Source organism: Lithobates pipiens, unplaced genomic scaffold, assembly GCF_037356315.1.
Source record: "Lithobates pipiens isolate NorthernLeopardFrog02 unplaced genomic scaffold, aLitPip1_a1.2 Scaffold_22, whole genome shotgun sequence".
NCBI classification, from domain to species: Eukaryota; Metazoa; Chordata; class Amphibia; order Anura; family Ranidae; genus Lithobates; species Lithobates pipiens.
Window position 1 is genome coordinate 264,793,840 of NW_027507784.1, and position 23,012 is coordinate 264,816,851.

General features: G+C 43.0%; 1 protein-coding gene across 1 annotated transcript in view; it reads right to left on the bottom strand.

Moving 5' to 3' along the window:
- Positions 1-23,012, bottom strand: part of BAIAP2L1 (BAR/IMD domain containing adaptor protein 2 like 1) — a 166,314-nt gene that overhangs the window by 88,748 nt on the left and 54,554 nt on the right. The window contains exon 2 of the mRNA XM_077449044.1: positions 19,141-19,216. Coding sequence (XP_077305170.1) covers positions 19,141-19,216 — 76 coding nt within the window. The remainder of the gene's footprint in view (positions 1-19,140; positions 19,217-23,012) is intronic.

Below are 23,012 nucleotides of genomic sequence, written 5' to 3' on the forward strand. Positions count from 1 at the left end.
AGAAGATTAACCCCTTAAGTTCCACAGTGAGTATAACAAGCATGCTATGCTGCATATACAGACTGATTTTACTGTTGTGGGTTTAGCAACACTTTAATATCTCAAAGCCGATGGTGCTTATACATCTGCTCGCCTCTGGGGGTCCTTGGTTTCTCCTCCCAATCAACAGATCTCTATAGTGTTCTATATGGTGGTCCTGGGGGGGCTCTCTCCATATCATCCACAGTTACGTACAGTATGACAAAAGTGAGTAGACCCCTCATTTTTGTAAATATTTGAACTGCTCATGTGACAACACTTTAGAAATTATACTTTGCTACAATGTAACAGTGATTGTACAGCTTGTATAACAGTGTAAATTTGCTGTGCCCTCAAAATAACTCAACACACAGCAATGTCTAAACCGCTGGCAACAAAAGTGAGTACACGCCTAAGTGAAAATGTCCAAATTGGGCCCAAAGTGTCAATGTTTTGTGTGGCCACCATTATTTTCCAGCACTGCCTTAAAGTGGAAGTAAACTCCCCTATCGTTTTCAGCCAAGGAAGCTGCCATCTTTGCCTCTGTTTAATCTTCAACTGCTATGGTGCTGCACATGTGATTGGTTATGACACCAGCCATTGGATGGTTTGATAGTTTGGCTGAGAGCACAGCCAATGTGCAGTTAGCATTCCCGCCATGCCTTTTTTTAAACTGTTTAAATCAATGGGTTTACTTCCACTTTAACACTCTTGGGCATGGAGTTCACCAAAGCTTCACAGGTTGCCAATGGAGTCCTCTTCCACTCCTCCATGATGACATCACAGAGCTGGTGGATGTTAGAGACCTTGCGCTGCTCCATTTTCTGTTTGAGGATGCCCCACAGATGCTCAATAGGGTTTGGTCTGGAGACATGCTTGGCCAGTCCATCACCTTTACCCTCCGCTTCTTTAACAAGGCAGCGGTTGTCTTGGAGGCGTTTGGGGTCATTATGTTGGAATACTGCCCTGTGGCCCAGTCTCTGAAAGAGGAGAATCCTGCTCTGCTTCAGTATGTCACAGTACATATTTGCATTAATGGTTCCCTCAATGAACTGTAGCTCGCCTGTGCAGGCAGCACTCATGCAACCACAGACCATGACACTCCCATCACCATGCTTGACTGTAGGCAAGACACACTTTGTACTCCTCACCTAGTTGCTGCCACACACACTTGACACCATCTGAAACAAATCCATTTATCTTGGTCTCATCGGACCATCTTTATACAGAGCAACAATTCTGTTTTTCAGATCCTCAGAGTTCTTTGCCATGAGGTGTCATATTGAACTTCCAGTGACCAGTATGAGAGCGTGAAAGCGATAACACCAAATTTAACACACCTGCTCCCCATTCACACATGAGACCTTGTAACACTAATGAGTCTCACATGACACCATGGAGGGAAAATGGCTAACTGGGCCCCAATTTGGACATTTTCACTTAGGGTTATATTCACTTTTGTTGCCAGCAGTTTAGACATTAATGGCTGTGTGTTGTGTTATTTGAGGGGACCGCAAATTTATTGTTATACAAGTTGTACACTCACTACTTTACATTATAGCAAAGTGTCATTTCTTCAGTGGTGTCACATGAAAAGATATAAAAAAATTGTTACAAAAATGTGAGGGGTGTACTTGCTTTTGTGAGATACTGTATATGTAAAAGACACTCCCATGGTGTAATATCGTTTATAAAAATTTATTAGAAGCGAAACAGCTATTCCTCACATTAAAACAATGAAATCTCAGAAAATTCACGAGTGCCAATCCTTACTGACGTCACTTCTGGTATGCCTCCGACCACGCCCTTCGCCTTACGTCACGCTCACGTGACTTTTTACACGGGGTTTGTCTATTTTTTTTTTTTATCTGTTGACCTTGCAAGACATACTTAGGTCCCACAAATATGGCATATGCATACCTACATTGGTCCAAGCTGGATCAATGTAACTATACAATAAAATCCATACCTGTTGTTCAGCTTTAATTATACTACCCTGTTTCCCCGAAAGTAAGACAGTGTCTTACTTTTTTATCCCCAAAAGCCCCACTATGTCTTACTTTCGGGGTATGTCTTATATTGGAAAAAAATTGTCGAATTTTTTGTTTTAACCATAAAATTAACATTTATTAACAACCTGAACAGTATTGTATTCACCACAAAACAGTTTTATAAAAGGAAGTGCCAATAATGTCTTGTTACAACATTGCATAACATGTAAAACAATGAAAAATGGTAAGAACGAACAGTGGAATACTGGAAGATAAAACAGATTTATTCCATGACAACCATGTCATCATCCTCAGGAATATCATCATAAACATCCACACTCTTAGGTTCCTGTGGATTTTCTTGGGACTCTCGGGGCGACATTTCTTGCCAAATCATTGGCCCATATTTCTCATGGGTAGCAACGGCACTGTCCAGGTAGCCAGCTCGCAGTGTATTTGCAACGCAGGTGTTAGTGATCTTATTCCAAGAATTCTTCACCCAGTTAACAATCTCTGGCAGTCTGGGCTTCACAAAGTTCCCACGTACATTTCTCTCCATTCGGTTTTCAATGTAGTCATTGATTTCCACACGCAGATAGTCCTTGAACGGCTTGTTAATGGCGATATCGAGAGTCTGAAGATAAGCCGTCATCCCTGCAGGAATCATGATTTGGTCGATTCTCCGCTCATGAAGGAAGTTTTTCATGGTTTTGGCGCGGTGTGTGCTGGCTGCATCCCAGATCAGCATCCCTCTTTTGTTCCCGTGCATTACAAGCGGCAGCATTAAATCAAGCCACTTTCTTATAACATCTTGTGTGGCCCAGGCTTTTTCAGTTTCCAGCACATAAATGCCAGAAACCCGCTCAATCTTCTCCTTCTTGCCCTTTGCAATGAGTAGCGGTGTTGCTTTAGTGCCATCCAGACGAATCGTCAAAATGCAGGTGACACGTGCACTTTCATAAGCGGTGGAGGGAACGTACACTGAGGAGGCACCTCGTTGATCAATGGTGGTTTGAGCTGCTTGGCCCATGAACACGGCAGTTTCATCCATGGCGATCATGTTGCAAAGACTGTATTTAGAGAAGTCAATGTCATCCACAAACTTCTTGTAGGCTAATGCACGTTTAACAATCTCAGCATCTTCCAATCTAAAGAGGGTTGTGGATCTTCTCAAAGACAGGTCATTGCGTTCAAGAAAGTTATCCACCCAGTGCTGTGATGCCTTGAATTGTTCAGGGGAAATGTCAAACTGTGGCGACACTGCAAGGGCATATTCCTGAATCTGAGCCCTGGTCACCACCAATGCCTTTGCTCTCCTGTCTCTCAGAGACCAGGCTTTCCAGCTCTGTATACATTGGTTGCCTACCACATCCAATCTTGCGCTTTTTAGCCATTCCGCTCTCCACTTTTTCACTCAGGTTAGTGTATTCTGCACGCCATTTTTGGACCAGTCGGTGATCCAACATTTTCTCCTTGCAGAACTGCACTACATTTTTGCCCCAAGATTCTTCAACAATCGCTTTTTTATACTCCACGGTGTAACTCTTCCTTTTACCACTGGAACCGGAAGCGCTCATGTCTACGGGCTAAAATATAGCATACGGTATAAGCACTGCTTGTGGTTCCGTATCACAGTCTCCCATAGGGTTACAGCCCCATACAGTATCCCACACAGCGTGTTTTTGTATGTTGTCCATGGTCCTGATGGACCACGGAAAACATTACTGCTGCTCCCGCGGCCTCCACATCCCTCCGCTCATCCCGCTCTAACCGTCCGCATCCCGCAGTTAAAGGGGCACTGACAGCTAAAAAAACGGTGTAAAATGTGTTTTTTTAGTGTATATGCATTTTATGCGCTACAGAAGAGGACTACAAGTCCCAGCAAGCAAGGCTGCACTGCATTACAGAGGACTACAAGTCCCAGCATGCAAGGCTGCACTGTACTACAGAGGAGGCCTACAAGTCCCAGCATGCAAGGCTGCACTATGGAGGACTACAAGTCCAAGCATACAAAGCTGCTATGCTCAGCAGAGGAGAACTGTAAGCCCACACAGCCCGGTATGTTGGGACTTGTAGTCCTCCTCAGCTGCATCTTGCGGTTACATAATAAGAGCTGCAGAGAATCTCTTCACACCCCCCTCCCCCTCCTTGGTCTCTCTCTGTATGACCAGCACTGACCTTTTCCCGGGAGGACACAGAGCCAGTGACACCTGTCGGCAGTGATCCGGGACCTGGCACAATAATCCCCTTCTCTGTGGTTGCGTCGCGCCGTTCTGATCAGTCTCGGGCAGCGGCTGTCACTCACAGCCGAGCAGAGTGAAGCCACCTCCCCCTCCTCTTGTATGGCTACACAGTGCTGTCCATGAAGGAGAAGGAGGGGGAGGCGGCTTCACTGAAGCCGCCTCCCCCTCCTCCTCCTCCTCCATACACAGCACTGTGTAGCCATACAAGAGGAGGGGGAGGCGGCTTCACTCTGCTCGGCTGTGAGTGACAGCCGCTGCCCTAGACTGATCAAAACGGCGCTGTCTCTTCAGTCGGAGGGGGAGGGCGCTGGCCTGGCGCCCCCCCCCCAGGGTGTGGCACCCGGTGCGGCCCGCACCCCCCGCCCCACTCTTAGTACGTCACTGGAGGCGGCAATACCCCCGTGTTTCCCCGAAAGTAAGACATATGTCTTACTTTCGGGGTACGGCTTATATTAGCCGACCCCTCTGAAACTCCCGATACATCTTACAATCGGGGGTGTCTTACTATCGGGGAAACACGGTAGCAGTGTTTAAAATGGTTAATTTTTTTTTTAAGGATTATAAAACTGGATTGTGTGTTGTCATGACATACTTAATGAAGTAATAGAAAGGTACAATGATAAAATCAAAATATGCACAGCTCATTCCTGTACTGTCAACATTATTCAATGTGCATAACAAAAACGGAGCAATACTGATACCTCATGCAAAGAACACCACCTGTAATGTATAGAAAGGGGCAGCGTAGACCAAGGGGACACTGGAAGATAAAGAACCAAAAAATGGAGAGAAAGAGGTTCAAACTTAAGTGTTACTAAACCCAGGACCCTGCATTCACTATATCCGGTTTCCCACAGTACACAGAACATGGAAATGCAATTATTTTTGTAAATATAAACTGCTAAATACCTTTTCTCATCAGCAGAATTTAGCAGTCTTGTGACTTCTATCAGCGTCCTGCCAAGCACTGGTTAAAGCTTGTAGGAGGCATTTTCATTCTCTTTCAACTGTTCTATGAGACTGCATGACCCTTGACCCTCTATCTGGACCATGCTGATCACATGCACAGTCCCAAAAAAGAAAAAGAAAACTTTCTAGCAATACTCCCCAAGCTGAGCATGTGCCCCCCAAGGCACTGCACTGTCAGGAGATGGATTGGGGACTCTGAGGAGGAGAGGATCAGAGAAGACGGTGTCAGAAGACTGTGTCAAATGTCCCTTTTACACAAACTGCAGGATTAACCCCTTTGGTGCCACAGTAAGCAGAACCCCGATAAAACTTTTTGCTTTGAATTCCTTGTGAAAAATAGCAGTACATTTCCTAAAATGGCTCCTGTTCTGTAGCCCCGAAGCTGTACATCTGCAGTGGGACATCTAAGGCACCGTTACCTTTGTTAGTCCCACCGGATTTTGAGTGAGAGATTCGATGGCGTCACAACTCTCCTTTCACCATTTCATCATGCTACAAATGAAGCTCTACATGAGGACCTGCTTCATTCATTCTATGAGTCTGTGCTTCTTTCACCTCTCCTATTGCTTCTAGATTATTTCCCCATCAATCCTCAGATCAAAAGTCTTTAGAAAGTAGCTGTGACACGAGACAAGGCCTGCTTGTACCAAGTAGCACATTCTGTGGAACAAGGTGTTGCATGTCAGTAATGAATAAAAAAGATCAACTTCAGGGAGCCCACAGGCAATTCTGCAATGATTCCTTCTTTGCTTGTCTTCTTGGCAGTTTGCATAGTACCGGTCCTCTTTATGACACCTTTCACACTGGGTCGCTTTGCAGGCCCTACAGCGCTAAAAATAACGCCAGCAAAGCGCCCTGAAAGAGCCGCTGCTGCGTCTCCAGTGTGAGCGGTGCGATGACAGGACGGTAAAAAAAAGTTTTGTTAGCAGCATCTTTAGAGCAGTGAAGGAGCTGTGTATATACCGCTCCTGCCCATTGAAATCAATGGGGCAGCGCGGCTATACCGCTGGCAAAGCGCTGCTGCGGCCGCTCTTTGCGGTCGTTCTAACCCTCTCTCGGCCGATAGCGGGGGGGGGGTAAATCCCACCCCGCTAGTGGGCGAAAAACTCCGCTATAATGATGGTAAAGTAGCGCTAAAAATTGCGCAGTTTTACCACAGATGACGCTCCCGCCCCAGCATGAAAGGGGCCTAAAGGTTCGGTATTAACTCGTGTGAAATATGATCAGAAACAATAGTTCATTCCCTGTTGGTTTTAGGATGTTCACTAGAAAGTTTGATTATTAAAATACAGAAAAGCCACTGGGTGTATTTTATTGCAACACATCTTGACAGCCAATAGCTCATAGTAAATCTTCATGATGAACCTTCTAGGCAGTAGGTAGGAATCTGCACAATGGTATTTTAGAAAGTCCAGGCGGCAACGCACGCTTAATCTATCTAAACTGCTTCTGTATTCGATACACCACATCAAATTTCAACCTGCTACATTTGAGCAGCACACAAGGTCTTAATTATTTAGGATAACTTCACTTAGATCCAGATACTATGCTCTCTGCACATGGCTACGCTTTCAAGCCTTAAGGACACTTCTTGGCAGAATAAACTGACTCTTTTCCATTTTAAAAATATAAAACCCAAAAGGAATGAATGCAGAAACTGAGCGTATAACAATTTGTATACATAAGCGGTCAGGTAAAATATAAAAAAAATGACACATGAATATTTCATGCATATCTATTTCCAGCCAGCAGCCGGAGCAATGAAATCCTTTCACTGCTCTAGGAAAAAGTGTCTTTGTTTCTGACTTGGATTTCTAGCAAATCCCCCCCTTTACCCAGCTATTCCACAGCAACGTTTAGTGGCCTCTCTGTTGCCGACCAAAGCTCCTGTGTTATGTTTGTGATAAGAGAAGGATTGGGGAATGCCAGAGATATAGGTGTAAAAACAGTGTGAGATGATTTGAGCCAACCACTGTTAAGTCATCTTATGCACTAAACAAAAAAAAAGAAAATTATGGAAAGAAAAAAATATATATATAAATTTACTTTCTGCTATAAATCATATCCAATAATAATGTGTAGCGCTAATGATGTCTATTAATCACAAACGCCTAACCAAAATGTCAGTCGCCCCTGGTACACTCCAGTGGTACACTCTTGACTGTATACATTAATTGTGTCTGCAATATGAACTTTATATTTTAGATTACCGTATATACTCGAGTATAAGCCGAGATTTTCAGCCTCTTTTTTGAGGCTGAAAGTGCCCCCCTCGGCTTATACTCGAGTCATCGCTGTCTGCCTGCTCGATCAGCGTGTCGAGCAGACAGACAGCGGCCATTCTATTCTAATTCAAAAGCCGCGCCTCCGGCTCCGCCTTCGCCTGTGATAGGCGGAACACTGAATTTCCCAGCAGCCTGTGTTCCGCCTATCACGGACATCCGCTCATCCTCGTACTACGGACGAGGATGAAAGGATGGCCGTGATAGGCGGAACACAGACTGCTGGGAAATTGTGTTCCGCCTATCACAGACAGGGAGGCGCGGCATTTGAACAGGAAAATGGGCGCCGACGAAGAGCGGTGATCCTGGGACGGGACCGGACGGAGGCTCGGCTCGGCTCGGGACGGGACGGGACCGGACGGAGTCTCGGGACGGGACGGGACCGGACCGGACGGAGGCTCGGCTCGGGACGGGACGGGACCGGACGGAGGCTCGGGACCGGACGGAGGCTGGGGACACAGGTAGGCTGGACACACAAGGCCACACACACACACACACACACACACACACACACACACACACGGATGGACACACACACAGGGATGGATGGATGGATGGATGGACGGACACACACACAGGGATGGATGGATGGATGGATGGACGGACACACACACAGGGATGGATGGATGGATGGACACACACACACACACACAGGGATGGATGGATGGATGGACACACACACACACAGGGATGGATGGATGGATGGACACACACACAGGGATGGATGGATGGATGGACACACACACAGGGATGGACAGGCATATCTCACCCTCGGCTTATACACGAGTCAATAGGTTTCCCAGTTTTTTGGGGGTAAATTGGGGGCCTCGGCTTATACTCGGGTCGGCCTATACTCGAGTATATACGGTATGCCCATATGGTTTATATTCAATATAGAGGTTCATTTTTATATATCATAAATATTGCACAGTGTTGACACTGATTATCTACTCTGTATATAATTCAATGCCATTTTCTGCAACTCAAATCACATTTGGTTTCTTCACCTGCATTTATACGCCTATTTTTTCAGTTATTTTGACTATATATACTCCTTCTTATGAATGACATATCACTGTATTTTTAGATTTTGTAGCCTCCAAATTGACATTTTGGTTAGGCTTTTGCGGTTAATATACATGATTAGTGCTACACATTTATCCACATATTAGTTTACAATTAGTCTTATTGTTGTGTTGGCTGCTCACTTTTGAGGTTGGCACGCTGTATTTTCACCTTTTTCTTTATATCCAATAATAATAAAAGAATAAAAAGTAAAAAAAATAAAATAAAAAAATATATATAATATGATATTAGATCCCTGATGATATAGTATTCTAATGATATATAATTGTTAGATGATTTATTATTTGGATAGATATGGTGCAATAGAAGTTTAATATTCTTGCTATTTGTAATCCCAGGTCTGGAATTAGTTGCAGTGTATTGGCATTTGCCCCCCCCCCCCCCCCTTTTCTTCTTCTCTCCCTTCCTTCTTTTCCATTTTTCTCCTAATTTTTGTTGTTTTGGTAAAACTGAAAAATTGCTCTATAAGCAGAGATAATATTTAAATAACATATTTGTTGTTTGAATTGTTAATTTTTTTTAAAATGTACCTTTTTGCAAGAGCTAAAATGGTGAAATATATTTTCTGTTCTTTTTTTATTGGTGTTTAAAATGGCAATAAAAAGTAATCAAATAAAAATAAAAAAATAAAAAAATCTTCCAAGGGAACGCTTGGAAGTGGGGAGTACCTGTTGGGTATCTGCTCTGTATTCTGCCTCTTCAGCTATGCAGTGATTTACGTCATTTCCCTTGGCGCCTGTGCTCGATAGGGCTCCTGAGAGATGTGTATCATTTCTTCCCAGGAGTTAGTGGGCAGCGCCGATCTGCGCTTACTGCGCATGCATGAGAATGGGTAGTGCATGCTGGTTATTCAGCAGCACTGTAAACCCAGAAGTTTATGCTTGTGGGCTCTGCCTGCCTCTAAGCAAGATGGGAATGCAACAGCAGGGGGAATATAAGGTAGGGTTTTAAATAAAATACTAACAAAAGTGTCGCTCACTACCAGCCTAACGAATGCAACATTAGCATAATATGATAGTAACCGATGGATTAAAAAAAATAATAATAATATTTTATCATGTGGCTGGAACTCTGCTTTAAAGTGGGTGTAAACCCGAAAATGTTAAATTTTTTTTGTCTGTCACAATATAGAGTATGGGGATTTCAGATCAGCTGTTCCCAGTCTTGCCACAAAGTTAATCCAGCTCTGAGCAATCCTCATATCTTTTTTCAGTGAAATAAAACTGAAATCTTTGTCTGTTCTTCCCCCTTGCTGTGATTGACAGATGATTTACAAATCTTGTGCACTAGCCTAAGACATGCTTTATTTTTTAATTCCCACCCCCACTCCCCTTTCTTCAGCAGCTCTGCAAGGATTGGCTGTTCCACACCTCAGCATGATTTGGCATGCTGAAGTCATGTGGGGACTTTTCTGTCTTTTTACTGGATGTTAGTGATCATAGCAGAAGTTCAGTGTAAGCCCTTGTACACACGGTCGGACATTCCGACGGAAAATGTCCGATCGGACCAGGTTGTCGGATAATCCGAGCATGTGTGGGTTCCATCGGACTGTTTCCATCGGAATATCCGACCAACAAAGTTTTAGAGCTGGGCTATAAAATTTTCCGACAACATGATCCAATCGTACTTCGTCCGATCGTTTGTAGAGAATTCCGATCGGACAAAGTGCCACGCATGCTCAAATCAAATTCCTAGACCAAAGCTATTGGCTACTAGCCTGAACGTAGTCCTGTATTAACTAAATAACGTCACCACGTTTCGAACGTTCGGATTTTCCGACAACTTCATCTGACCGTGTGTAGGTTTAGGACCAGTTTAGGACAAAATCCGTTGGACAAAATCCGACAACAAAATCCGTCGGAATGTCTGATCGTGTGTACAAGGGCTAAGAAATACACAGGAGAAAATGCAGGTTGATAAGGGGAGTGTAGAGGTGGGTGGGGAGTCTACTGACATCACGACTCCACCCACTGAGCCCCGGAAAACAGACCCACCCACAAAATCTGCAGCTTTTCAGGTCTCATAGCAGACAGAGGGGAGACATTTGACAGATAAGTATACATGCAGGAGGCATGTATATCCTTCTAGATAACCAATATTGCAGTAGTTTAGAAAGGACAAGAGTGGGTTTACATCCACTTTAAGTGCATTGTGTTTTCATCTATTGTTGTGACTGATGAGGATCAGATCTAATTTTTTAGCAAATGACAGCAGAAAATAATTTAATTCTAAGAGGATCACATCCTTTTTCATGCTGCACAAATGTTCTCTAAGCCATTTAGATCACTGCTCCAGTCAAATCAAAGGAAATTAACCAAGGCCAGACATACTACATGCAAAACCGGAAGAAACCAGGGAAAAACACTGGTATAAAGTAACAGAAGAAAACCAATACTTCCAATCCATTGTATGAACCTTGTGCAGCCAGACTGTTACTATGGAAGTGATTGGGTTAATAAACAAATACATATAGTAAACAAAAATATGCAAACAGAATATTCCAGATACATGGTGTCACGTGGCAATACTGTTGGCAGATATGCAAAGCATAGAGCAAGTTTCTAATGCTGGGTTAATCCAATCATTGGGTATCCAGGGATTCTGAGTTATTTTAACGAATAATCATATTTATAGTGTAAAAAAATAGGATTTTTATAACAGCTTACCTGTAAAATCCTTTTCTTTGATGTACATCAGGGGACACAGAGCCATAGTAATAACTATGTGGGTTATATCGGACCATCAGGTGCTGGACACTGGCACACCCCTTAAGGCGTGAACTTCCCCGATATAACCCCTCCCACTACTGGGAGTCCTCGATTTTGTAGCCAAGCAATACAAGTGTATAAGAAGAAGGGAGGGACCTCTGTGTCCCCTGATGTACATCAAAGAAAAGGATTCTACAGGTAAGCTGTTATAAAAATCCTATTTTCTTTTCTTACATCAGGGGACACAGAGCCATAGTAATATCTATGTGGGATGTCCCATAGCAATGGCAACTGAAGGGGGGGGGGGGGACAGAATCAAGGAAACAGGAGGCCAGAGGACTCATACTGCAGCCTGCAGTATATGCTGTGCCCAAAGGCAATCTCCTCATGACCTTTAATATCGATTTGATAAAATCGGATAAACGTCTGAACCAAAGACCAAGTTGCAGTCTTACAGATCTGAGCCATAGAGGCCTGATGATGCACCACCCAAGAGCCACTAATCGCCCTGGATGAGTGTGCTCTTAATATGAGAAAGAATTATTTTCTTCTTTAGGCTGGGTTCACACCGCTGCCGCAGGGAGAACCGGATGTGATTCGCACCGCACTGCAAATCACATCCGATCTCTGTGCGATGCGAGTTCAGCCATACAGATAGTATGGCTGAATTTGCATCGCACCCGCCGCAAACTCGCACGGGACCCTTTTTTTGGTCTGCAGCAGAATCGGATCGCATGGGTGTTCACACCATGCGATCCGATTCCTGTCCGAGTTTGCAGATCGCACTGCGATATGCGAACTGATCTGGGGGTGTCATTAACATTTCACCGACACTCCCAGCAGTCCGCATAGGGCAGTGTGAACTGCCGGCAGGAGGCATGCGATGCAGGAAAACGCCGCGGATTTGCGGCGTTCCCGCATCGCTTCAGTGTGAACCCAGCCTTAAGCTGAAGCTTAAACAATCACTTGACAAATCCATTTAGAAAATAGTGGATCTTGACGCTGCCTGTCCATATCTTGAACCATCTGGCAGTACAAACAAAACCTGTGTTTTGCGAACCTGAGCGGTCACCTTTAAATAGATTCTGATCGCTCTTACTACATCAAGAGAATGTATTGCTTTCTGTTCCCCAGATTAAGGCTTCTAAGGAGAAAGGAGGAAGAATAATATTGTGGTTTAAATGAAAACCTGTTACCACTTTTGGTAAGAATTCAGGATGAGGACATAAAACCACCTCATCCTTATTCATGATGAAATATGGCTCTTACAAGACAGAGCCGTTCTGATACTCTTCTAGTAGACGAAATGGCAAGCAAAAAAAAAAATCTTTGTCAAAGAACCAAGAGAATTTCTCGTAAGATTCAAATGGCTGAATTAACAAAGCCGATAAGACCAATCTTAAATCCTAAGGATTTAGAGGTGCCCTGATAAGGGGAATAAACCGTTGTTAGCCCCTGAATAAGCTACGCACCAGGAGTGGGAAGCAAGAGGCCATAGGAAAAGACCGGCACAGCCTGGATCTGGCTCCTGATAAAAGTCAAGGGCAGCGTCATTTCAGATCCCATATGCAGGAATCCTGCCTATTGACATAGTTCTTGGGGTGCCAACCCCTGGATCCATACCAAGAAACCTATGCCTTCCAGATTCTATAGTAAGTGATTCTGGAAGCCGGCTTCCTGGCAATAGTCAAAGCAGACACTACTGAAGGAGATCACCCTCAATCTTTTATAGAGTGGGATTCAACAGTCAAACCTGTTAAACTCCTTGTTCGTAAAATTGGATGAAATACCGGACCTTGTGCAAGAAGGTCTGGCTATAATGGCAGAGTCCAAAGGACTCCTACTGCCATCTTTATGATCTCGATAAATTAAGATCTTCTGGGAACCGCCTGAGGCCACCAGAATCACCTCCTTCTGTTCCTGCTAAATCCTGCAGAGAAGGCACGTGCCAGTGTCTAGCACCTGATGGTCCGATATAACCCACATAGTCATTACTATGGCTCTGTGTCACCTGATGCAAGAAAAGAAAAGTGTTGGTATAATAGTAGTAATAGTTAACAAGTTGCATTGTTAGGATGAGAAACAAAAAGCAACTGGTGTTACACCAAGGTACCAAGGTAGTGTAACGTTATTCAAGAGGAAGTAAACCCTGATGGATTTACTTCCTCTTTGATTCCCTGCAAAGGTAAAGCATAATGGACTACTATACATCGCATAGTAGTCCATTATGTGTCACTTACCTGACACAGGAGCCAGCAAAGTCACCGCTGTCCCCTGTAGTCTGGAGCATCCATCTTCTCGGTGGGTCTGGCTGCTCTGGCGCTGTGATTCGCCAGAGCAGCAATGACGTTACTCCCACGCATGCGCACGGGAGCCGACACTCGCAGCATATCGTCGCGATCTGCGGCTTACCCAGTGCGCCTGCGTGCCGCCGTCTACGGCACATGCGCCGTAGACAGCGGTGGCTGTCTTCAGGTAAATATCTCCTAAACTGTATAATCGTGTGCATTTTCGGTGCACCTTTTAGTTTATCTGCAAAATGCCAAACACAATTTTAGGCCGACATGACAGTGCTTCGCTAGCAATATAGTCAAAAAATTAAATCAGATTAGATTGGCATGATGTACGCTCAGTAACGCCATGCTGCTTTGCGTCCAGCAAGTTGTTTATTTGTAAGCGATCGCTGATCCTCCTTTTCAGGAGTGATTCCATTAACCAATTCAGCCCCGGAAGGTTTTACCCCCTTCCTGACCAGAGCACTTTTTACAATTTGGCACTGCATCGCTTTAACTGGTAATTGCATGGTCATCCAATGCTGTACCCAAAGGAAATTTGCGGCCTTATTTTCCCCCCACAAATGGAGCTTTTAGTGTTATTTGAGCACCTCTGTTTTTTTATTTTTTATGCTATAAACAAAAAAGCGTAAATTTTGAAAAAAATAAATATTTTTTAGTTTTTGCTATAATAAATATCCCCAAAATGTTTTTAAAAAAATGTCTTCATCAGTTTAGGCCAATATATATTCTTCTACATATTTTTGGTAAAAAAAGAAAATTGCCTTAAGGGTATATTGATTGTTTTGCGCAAACGTTATAGAATTTTTAATTATTATAAAAATTTTTTTTAACTAGTAATGGTGGTGATCTGTGATTTTTAGCGGTATTGTGACATTGCGATGGACAGATCGCACACTCGACACATTTTTGGGACCATTGACATTTATTTATACAGCAATCAGTGCTGTAAAAATGCTCCAATTACTGTGTAAATGTCACTGGTAGGGAAGGGGTTAACACCAGGGGGCGATCAAGGGGTTAAACGTGTGTTATAACTGTATGGGGATTGGACTGAGTAGAAGAGGAGACACATCGCTGTTCATACTTTGAACAAACGTCTCCTCTGACAGCACAGGGATTTGTGTGTTTACACACACAAATACCCATGCAGCGGGCACGCCCTCTGGCGGCTCCTAAAGCAAACCCTGTATGGGTATGGGATTTCACGCAGGGGAGATATTCTGACCCAATAAATAGTCATGAGCCAGTCGGGAATCGGTTAACTTGACTGCAATTGATGTTAAACTCATTGGCCTGTAATCGTCAGCTCTACCTTGCTGCTTCTTGTGGATAGGTACAATATTAGCTGTCCACAAGTCATGGGGAACATCTCCTGTTAGAAGTGATTGATTAAAAAGATCCATTAAGGCCCATTATACACTGCCGTGACTTGGTCGCGATTTCAAGGATGCGATTTAGATGCAATCTCAGCCTGTGTAAACTTGAGGTCTATAGACCTCAACTCGCATCAGTCAGACCAAAGTAGTACAGGGACAACTTAGAAGTCGCACAGATATGAATGGTATTGAAAATCATGGGGTATGACTTGTCATGCGACTTTGCAGTCCCAAGTCTCAGGACAAGTTGAACAAGTGTGAAAGAGGCCTAATGGTCCAACAACTATGCCTCAAAGATTTCTTTATGCCCGTTTGGCTTTTTCTGCGGTCTGCCTGCTTTTTGGGCATGTGTCGGCCTCACTTTTAGGCTGTCTGTTTTCCAGCCATGCCCAACTTTTAGCCTATGCGCACGATACCGCAGCTGTCAGCTTGTTGTGTTGGCGCTGTGCAGTATGGGAAATGTGGTCCGTCCATCGTTCCGCCTCCCTCCCGTCGTCATCGGCAAACTGGAGGCTTACTGCGCACGCATGTCGGTGGAAGCGTGACGCATGACATCACTCTCACGTTGCCATCTTTGATATGGGCAGGGGGTTTGTGCCGTGCACCCGGGGGGCCGCGCTTGTCAGCAGAATAGGTAGTGGCAGGTGATTATTATCACTTGCACCTCCTGGGAGGAGGTAGTTTGGTCATCCTGAACCATATAAATAGCAGGTAATTTAGCCATTCATAGTGCTGTGGTCAGTGATGGGGCAACACGTTGGCAGTTTGGACTAAGGTAAAGACAACACAAAATAATTTTTCTTGTTTGGAAATTTTTGCGTGTTAACAATGATTATGAGACCATATAATTGATTTGGTCTCTGTGTTTACTAAGACAATTGATCTGTCTTTTACAGACGGAGGACTTTTTTGGATAAGCACATTATCCAATTGTGTTAGAGGTGCATTCCACTTTTTGAATCTGTAAACGCGCTGGGCTACCAAAAAATATATGAGTAAACTTACTCAGCAACTCAAACCCCTTCCGAGTGCATTTGCCCCTTTATATGATACACAGTTCCACTTTAAAAGGTATTTTCTTTTCCCTTTTTTTATTTTTGTTAGCGATACTTACAATATTATATATACCAAAATCAGGATAGATATTGTATATTTGATTTAGTGGAATATTTTTATTCACAATCGCGGTCCCAATTCGCATCTAGGGGACCCTCGGAACGCATCTACCCCTTACAGCAGATGGTCTTTTTCTTCGTTTTCTTTTCTTTTTTTCCCCCATCTTTCTTGTATCCTGAGTTGCAGTTATTTATTTTGCTTGCTTGTGTCATCGGCCGGCTTCTTGCATGGTCTAATCTGGTGCTTTAGATGTACATGTAAGTATATTTGTAATGCAGGCATGTCTCCTCTTCCTCCTCCCCCCTTCTGCATTGGTAATGTGTATACATGTGTCTCTTTTTTTATATTTTAGATTGCCTTTTCAAAAACAAACGTGCATAACGAATTATCCCTGAAGAAGGAATACAATAAGACTCCGTAACGCGTAGGCTACATCGAATGAATGCACATAATTTATCCATCCGTTTCATATATGTATTTTTGAATGCATGTGTTTATTACGATTCAGTTAGAGAACACTATGCCTTCAGAAAGATAATATGTACACATTGTTTTAAATAATATGATTGTATGAAGGAAACAACATTCTAGGTTTTGAATATCTATTATTTCTTTGATACATTGTTAAAATAAAAATACTTTATACTTTTTTACAATTATTTGTAAGTCTCACAGTTCATGCCTATAAAGTGCAGCCCCTTTTGAGGGGAAAACTTTGGATAATTTCTTAGAACTCTGGGATGAATACCATCAGGCCCCATTGCTTTAATAATCTTCACTGAGCCAGTTCCTCTTCTACCTCTGTCTCCAGAAATCCTGAAAATGAACCATCACTACTGGAACCAATATGATTCTCCTAATTTATTTCTGAGACGACTGAACAGAAGCAATTGTTTAAATGGTTTGCTGCATCCAGGTCTCCCTCAATATACAATGCCTTGAAAAAGTATTCATACCCCTTTGAAATTTTGCATTGTTACAACCAAAAACAAAGGGATTTTATGTGATAGACCAACACAAAGTGGCACATAATTGTAAAGTGCAAGGGAAATGATAAATGGTTTTCAATTTTTTTTTACAAATATGTGAAAAGTGTGGTGTGCATTTTTCTTCAGCCCCCCTAAATCAATACTTGGTAGTACCACCTTTTGCTGCAATTACAGTTGCGAGTCTTTTTGGGGATGTCTCTACCAGCTTTGCACATCTAGAATGATACCCATTCTTTGCAAAATAGCTCAAACTCTGTCAGATTGGATAGAGAGCATTTGTGAACAGCGATTTTCAAGGCTTGTAAACAAAATACAGAGCTTTAAAACTGGGCAAATATCGCAACTGGTTCAAACAACAAAATAATGAAAACAACAAATGTCCATAAATTAAAGTGCTCTTGTGCCCAATCTACTCAGAAGTGCTGACGTGCTCCAAATAAACTCGTGCTGTGAAGTGTCACACACCCCTCATGTATCCCTACCCACCAAAAATAACGAACTCCCAGTTATTCAGTCTGGAGGTCAGATAAGCTTGATAAAGGGATAGCGGGTTGCGAGTGTTCAATAGGGAAGTTCCCCAGCAAAATTCTCAGATGTAATCCAGGATGTACACCATACTCGAAACAGAGGAAAAAAGGGGCCAGTAGTGAAGTACTGCATGATCGGTGTTTATTGCACCATAAAAGATTTGTACTTACAGGATAATCTAATAAAAACAGACATGTGTATTGCAAGGAATCCTAGCAGTAAACTCCGTAACCAGCTTGCATTTCAGAGCTACCGGAAGTGACATCGTTAGGACTCTCAGCCGGAAACTAAGTCAACGTGTTTCACCTTCCTTCAAGGCGTTCTTTAGCAATTTCCTCCTCTTTCTGTGCCTTGGCAGCACGGATGTGTTTGGCCTCCTTTTGTCTATTTTTTATACTCTTCTCGGTCATCTACACTTTGTTTCCTTTTACTATCCTGCTTACGTCTTTAGTGAACCATATTGTTTTTTTTACTCCTTTTATTCTTACTAACTTGCCTGACATGTAATCTAGTTGCCTCCAGGATGGTAGGCTTTAGCAGTGCCCACTGATTACTTACCGGTACTCCTGTAATTTTACTCCAACCTTTCTTTTTTTTTCTTTAAATTTCTCCATTTCTGAAAAAATTGTCTTTTTGAAATTGAAAACGTGTGTTTTTGTATATGATTTTTCAGTTCTTGTTTTAATGTCAAACCATAAACATTGGTAATCCCTAGAACACAAATTTTCTCCCACCTCACCAGAGTCGATCCCCATTTGTCAGTACTAGGTCTAGAATATTGTCACCTCGGGTTGGTTTGTTTACTAAATGTTTTAGAGAAACCCCATTCAGTGCTTACATTACATCCCTGCTCCTACTTGTAATACCAGTTTGAGAATTCCAGTTAATGTCAGGCATGCTGAAGTCACCCATAATCAAAACCTCTCCCTTCATTGCCATTTTATGTTATTACTTGAGTAATCTTCCGCTTTGCACCAATCCTTTATCCAAACATCGAACTCTGCTATATGAAGTACTTTCTTGTCCATTATGCACAATAAGACCTCTGAAAATGTAACAGTACACCCTAACTTAAATCTCCTGAAATTCTGAAAATCCTACAGAACGCACATCATTCTGGGAAAAATGAGTCGTGCAAGGTGCACATCACCACCATTGCACTCTTCATTAGCTTTCTTCACCAAGTCATAGGGAACTCAGAGAGGCGTGGGGAGGAGAAACAGCATCACACTGATCTTCCCAGTGAATGGCTGTGCAGGTTGGGACAAGCCCGATCATTGGTAGAGAGCAGGCCGAGTTACAAGCAGAGCTAGAGAACTAACCATGTTCTCTCCTGCTTAGTGTGGTCAGTTTTTAATAGGAAAGTAGAGGTACTGGTAGGAACACAAGGATGTCACACAAAGGGAATGATACAAAAAAAACAAAAAAAAAAAAAAAGACAGGATACTTTTTCATCCAAGTACATTGTACAGCAGACACATATTAGGAATGTGAATTTTTGTATTTCCATATATTTTAAATACGTTTTGAAACTTACCAGATACTGTTTTTTCATAATTTCTTCCCAAATTAACCAGATTCCTTAATCCGGGGTTGAACTGGTCCATAACATTCTGAAATATAAAAGAAAAATAATCTCACTTAAAGTCAATAAGGGCAGAAAATAAATTGCTTCAACTGTGCACATATCAATGAAAATCAATATAGAAAAATTGCACAAAAATGGCTGCGCTATATTATGACAGTAGCAGCCAGCACTACAATCCAACAGAACTTGTGTAAATAAATGAAATTAAAAAAGTGCAGCGCTAAATATAACCTAAACAGTCACTCAATATGGACATATCAACTTAACCGCTTCAGCCCCGGAAGATTTTACCCCCTTCCTGACCAGAGCACTTTTTGCGATTCGCCACTGCGTCGATTTAACTGACAATTGAGCGGTCATGCGACGTGGCTCCCAAACAAAATTGACTTTCTTTTTTCCCACAAATAGAGCTTTCTTTTGGTTGTATTTGATCACCCCTGCGGTTTTTATTTTGTTGCACTATAAAACAAAAAAAACGACAATTTTGGAAAAAACAAAAACAAATTTTTTACATTTTGCTATAATAATCTCCCAAAAATATATAAAAAAAAACATTTATAAGCGATTGGTTTGTGCAAAAGTTATAGCGTTTACAAAATAGGGGATAGTTTTATGGCAGCGATTTTTATTGTGACTACGACATTATTGACATATTTTTGGGGCCATTATCATTTATACAGCAATCAGTGTTATACAAATGCACCGATTCCTGTGTAAATGACACTGGCAGTGAAGGGGTTAACCACTAGGTGGCAGTGTAGGGGTTAAGTGTGTTCTAGGAGCTGTTTAACTGTGGGGGGCATGGCGGTCTATGAGATGTCAATGAACTGCTCCGATCACACGGAGCAGAGATCAGTGACACTGTCACTAGGCATGCTTGTTTACTTTAACATCTCCCCCGTTCTTCCTCCCCCGTGAGGCAATCGCGGGTATCCCCGCGGCGAGACTCTGCGGAACCCACGATCGGACTCACGGGTGGCACGGCAGGAAATTTAAAAGGGACGTACCTGTACGCCCATTTCCCTATCTGTGCCATTCTGCCGACGTAGATATGCGTGCGCTGGTTGGCATGTGGTTAACCTAATGCATTCTCTGCATTAAGGTAAAAAAATTCCCTAAATAAATCCCTAAGGCTGCATTTACACCTGAGCGTATTGTTTTCAGGCAGAAAGTCGTGCGATTTTTGCCTGATTTTGTGCAGGTCAAAAGGTCACCAATGTAAAAAGCAGAAAACGCCTGCAATCTGCCAAAAAAAAAAAAAAAAAAAGCTTGTGTACTTTGAGTGACGACATTTTGCTTCAGGTGACAGAACGCTCAGCTGTGAACAGGGGCTATTGAAATGAATGGGATTTGTCTTTTTGAGCGTTTTTAGAACTGAGGCTTAAAGCAGAAAAATGCCAAAAAATTCCAGCACGGTCCTGGCTACAAAAAAAAAAAAAAAATATTAAGAGTAAAGCCTTTTTTTTTGTAACCTCCAAAATAGTTTTAAGTGTAATTCCAGTCTGGTCACATTATTGGGTCCCAGCGGCTTCAGTGTAGAGGAGAGACAGCTGACAATGAATGCCCCATAGTAAGTCTATGGGCGACATCCTCGCCCAGGCTCTGCAGCCATTGTCCCCTCCTCTACACTGAACCCGCCACTAGGACCTGATAATGTGACCAGAGTGGAGGGGCTTCAGAAATAAGTAGCCCTCATTTCTTTCAGAGGGTATATAGAATAGTCTTAGAATGGTGGTGGAAGTAGATTTAGGCTTAGTTAGAATTTGACAAGCATTCCCCTAGAACAGTGATGGTGAACCTTGGCACCCCAGATGTTTTGGAACTACATTTCCCATGATGCTCATGCACTCTGCAGTGTGCGATCGGATCAAGTTGTCGGAAAATCCGACCGTGTGTGGGTGGGCTCCATCTGACTTTTTCCGTCGGATTTTCCAACGCACAAAGTTGAGAGTAGGATCTAAAATTTTCCGACAACAAAATCTGATTGCATAAATTCCGATCGTGTGTGTAGACAATTCCGACGGACAAAGTGCCAAGAATGCTCAGAATAAACTAAGAGACGAAAGCTATTGGCTACTGGCCCGTTTATAGTCCTGACGTACGTGTTTGACGTCACCTCGTTCAGAACAATTGGATTTTCCGACAACATTCTGCGACCATGTGTATGCAAGACAAGTTTCGGTCAGAATCCTGTGAACAAGGCTCATCAGCCAAAATGTGAGAGCCCGTTTGTATTCTTTTAATCCTTCTGATGTGCCAATAAATGGATTGAGGATCATTGGAGTTGCCGACTATCTTCTGAATTTGTTTCCAGAGAAAAACTTCCACAGGCAGAACATGCAAACTCCAGGCAGGTAGTGCCATGGTTGAGATTCAAACCGACGTCCCTAGTAGAGGTCGACCGATATGGGTTTTTCTCTGGCCGATGCCGATGCCGATATTTAGAAATCGGGGCGGCCGATGGCCGATATATGATGCCGATTTTTGCAGCCGATTTTTGCGGCCGATTTTTGTGGCCGATTTTTTTTATTTTTCCTTCATTAAATCTAACAGTTTAGTTAAATAATAAAGAAGGGATACAGAAAATTGCTTAAATTAACCATTTATTAAACAGAAGTACACAAGCCTCCAGTCAGTGCAAATGTCAGTTAGATAAAAACATAACTATGTATCTTAAAAATACACAAAAACAGGTGAGGTAATCAAAACGTTTGAAAAAAAAAATCAACGTAATCAACAGAAAAGTGGAAATTTTCTTTAGTTTTAGGCTTTTTGCTTCAGTTCCAGTTCCCGATTCTTTTCTTCACTCACATCCATCACCTAAAAGTTCTCTTGGTACTCCCAGTTTAAGAGCTTCAGGTTGTAGTTCAGGAAACAGAGCCTCTCTGCATTTTCTCCTGTGAGCCTGCTCCTCTTCTTGTCATAAATGATCCCAATCTCGCTGAACACTCTTTCACTGGGAACAGAAGAGGCAGGTGGACAGAGAAATTTTCTTGCCAGTGGTGCAAGGTGACACAGGCGGGATGCATTCTGTTTCCACCATTCCAGTGGCAGACCAGTCCGTCTGTCTATCAGTGGCTCTCGGAGGTACTTTTCCAACTGCTCATCACTCTCTTCAGCAGGAGTTCCATGAGCCCCCAAAATGTCCGCATACATTTTCTCCAGAAGTCCAGAGGGACTGGGTTCCTCCTTCACTTCTGCCCTTGTCCTGGTCCGTTTTGGTTCTGGTCCATCTCCACTGGTGGCTCTTTTTTGTTCGGACACAATAGCATTCTCTTCTCGCAGCCAAGTTTTTGCTTTGCTCAGTGTGTCACTTGCAAATACATGAGCCTTGTACCGAGGATCAAGCAGTGTTGCCAGCACCAAGCATTTGGTATCTTCAATCTTTGTGAATCGTCTCTCCATGCTTTGCCACATGGTTTCCCGAAGTGTTTGGATCCCCCTTGTGGTGTGACCCTCTGCCTGAAGCACCATCTTCAGTACAGCAATGCATGGGATGATGCAGGAGATGGAGGCCTCTGCCTTGCTGATATCCAAAGTCACTTCCTCAATAGGGCCCAGTGTATCTATCAAATTTGAGATGATATCCCATTGTTCTGCTGGAGGTGTGGTAAACTTGCCATGTTCTGCTACATAGAGATTGAGGGCACGCTTCTGCTCCAGCATCCTCTGCAACATATGTAATGTGGAGTTCCAGCAGGTGGGAACATCCTGAATGATGCTGTGCTGGGGGAGGCCAAGATCTTTTTGGATGGCTCCAAGACGATGCTTTGCAAGCACAGAGTGGCTAAAGTGTGTAGCACAAGTCTTTAATTTGGCAA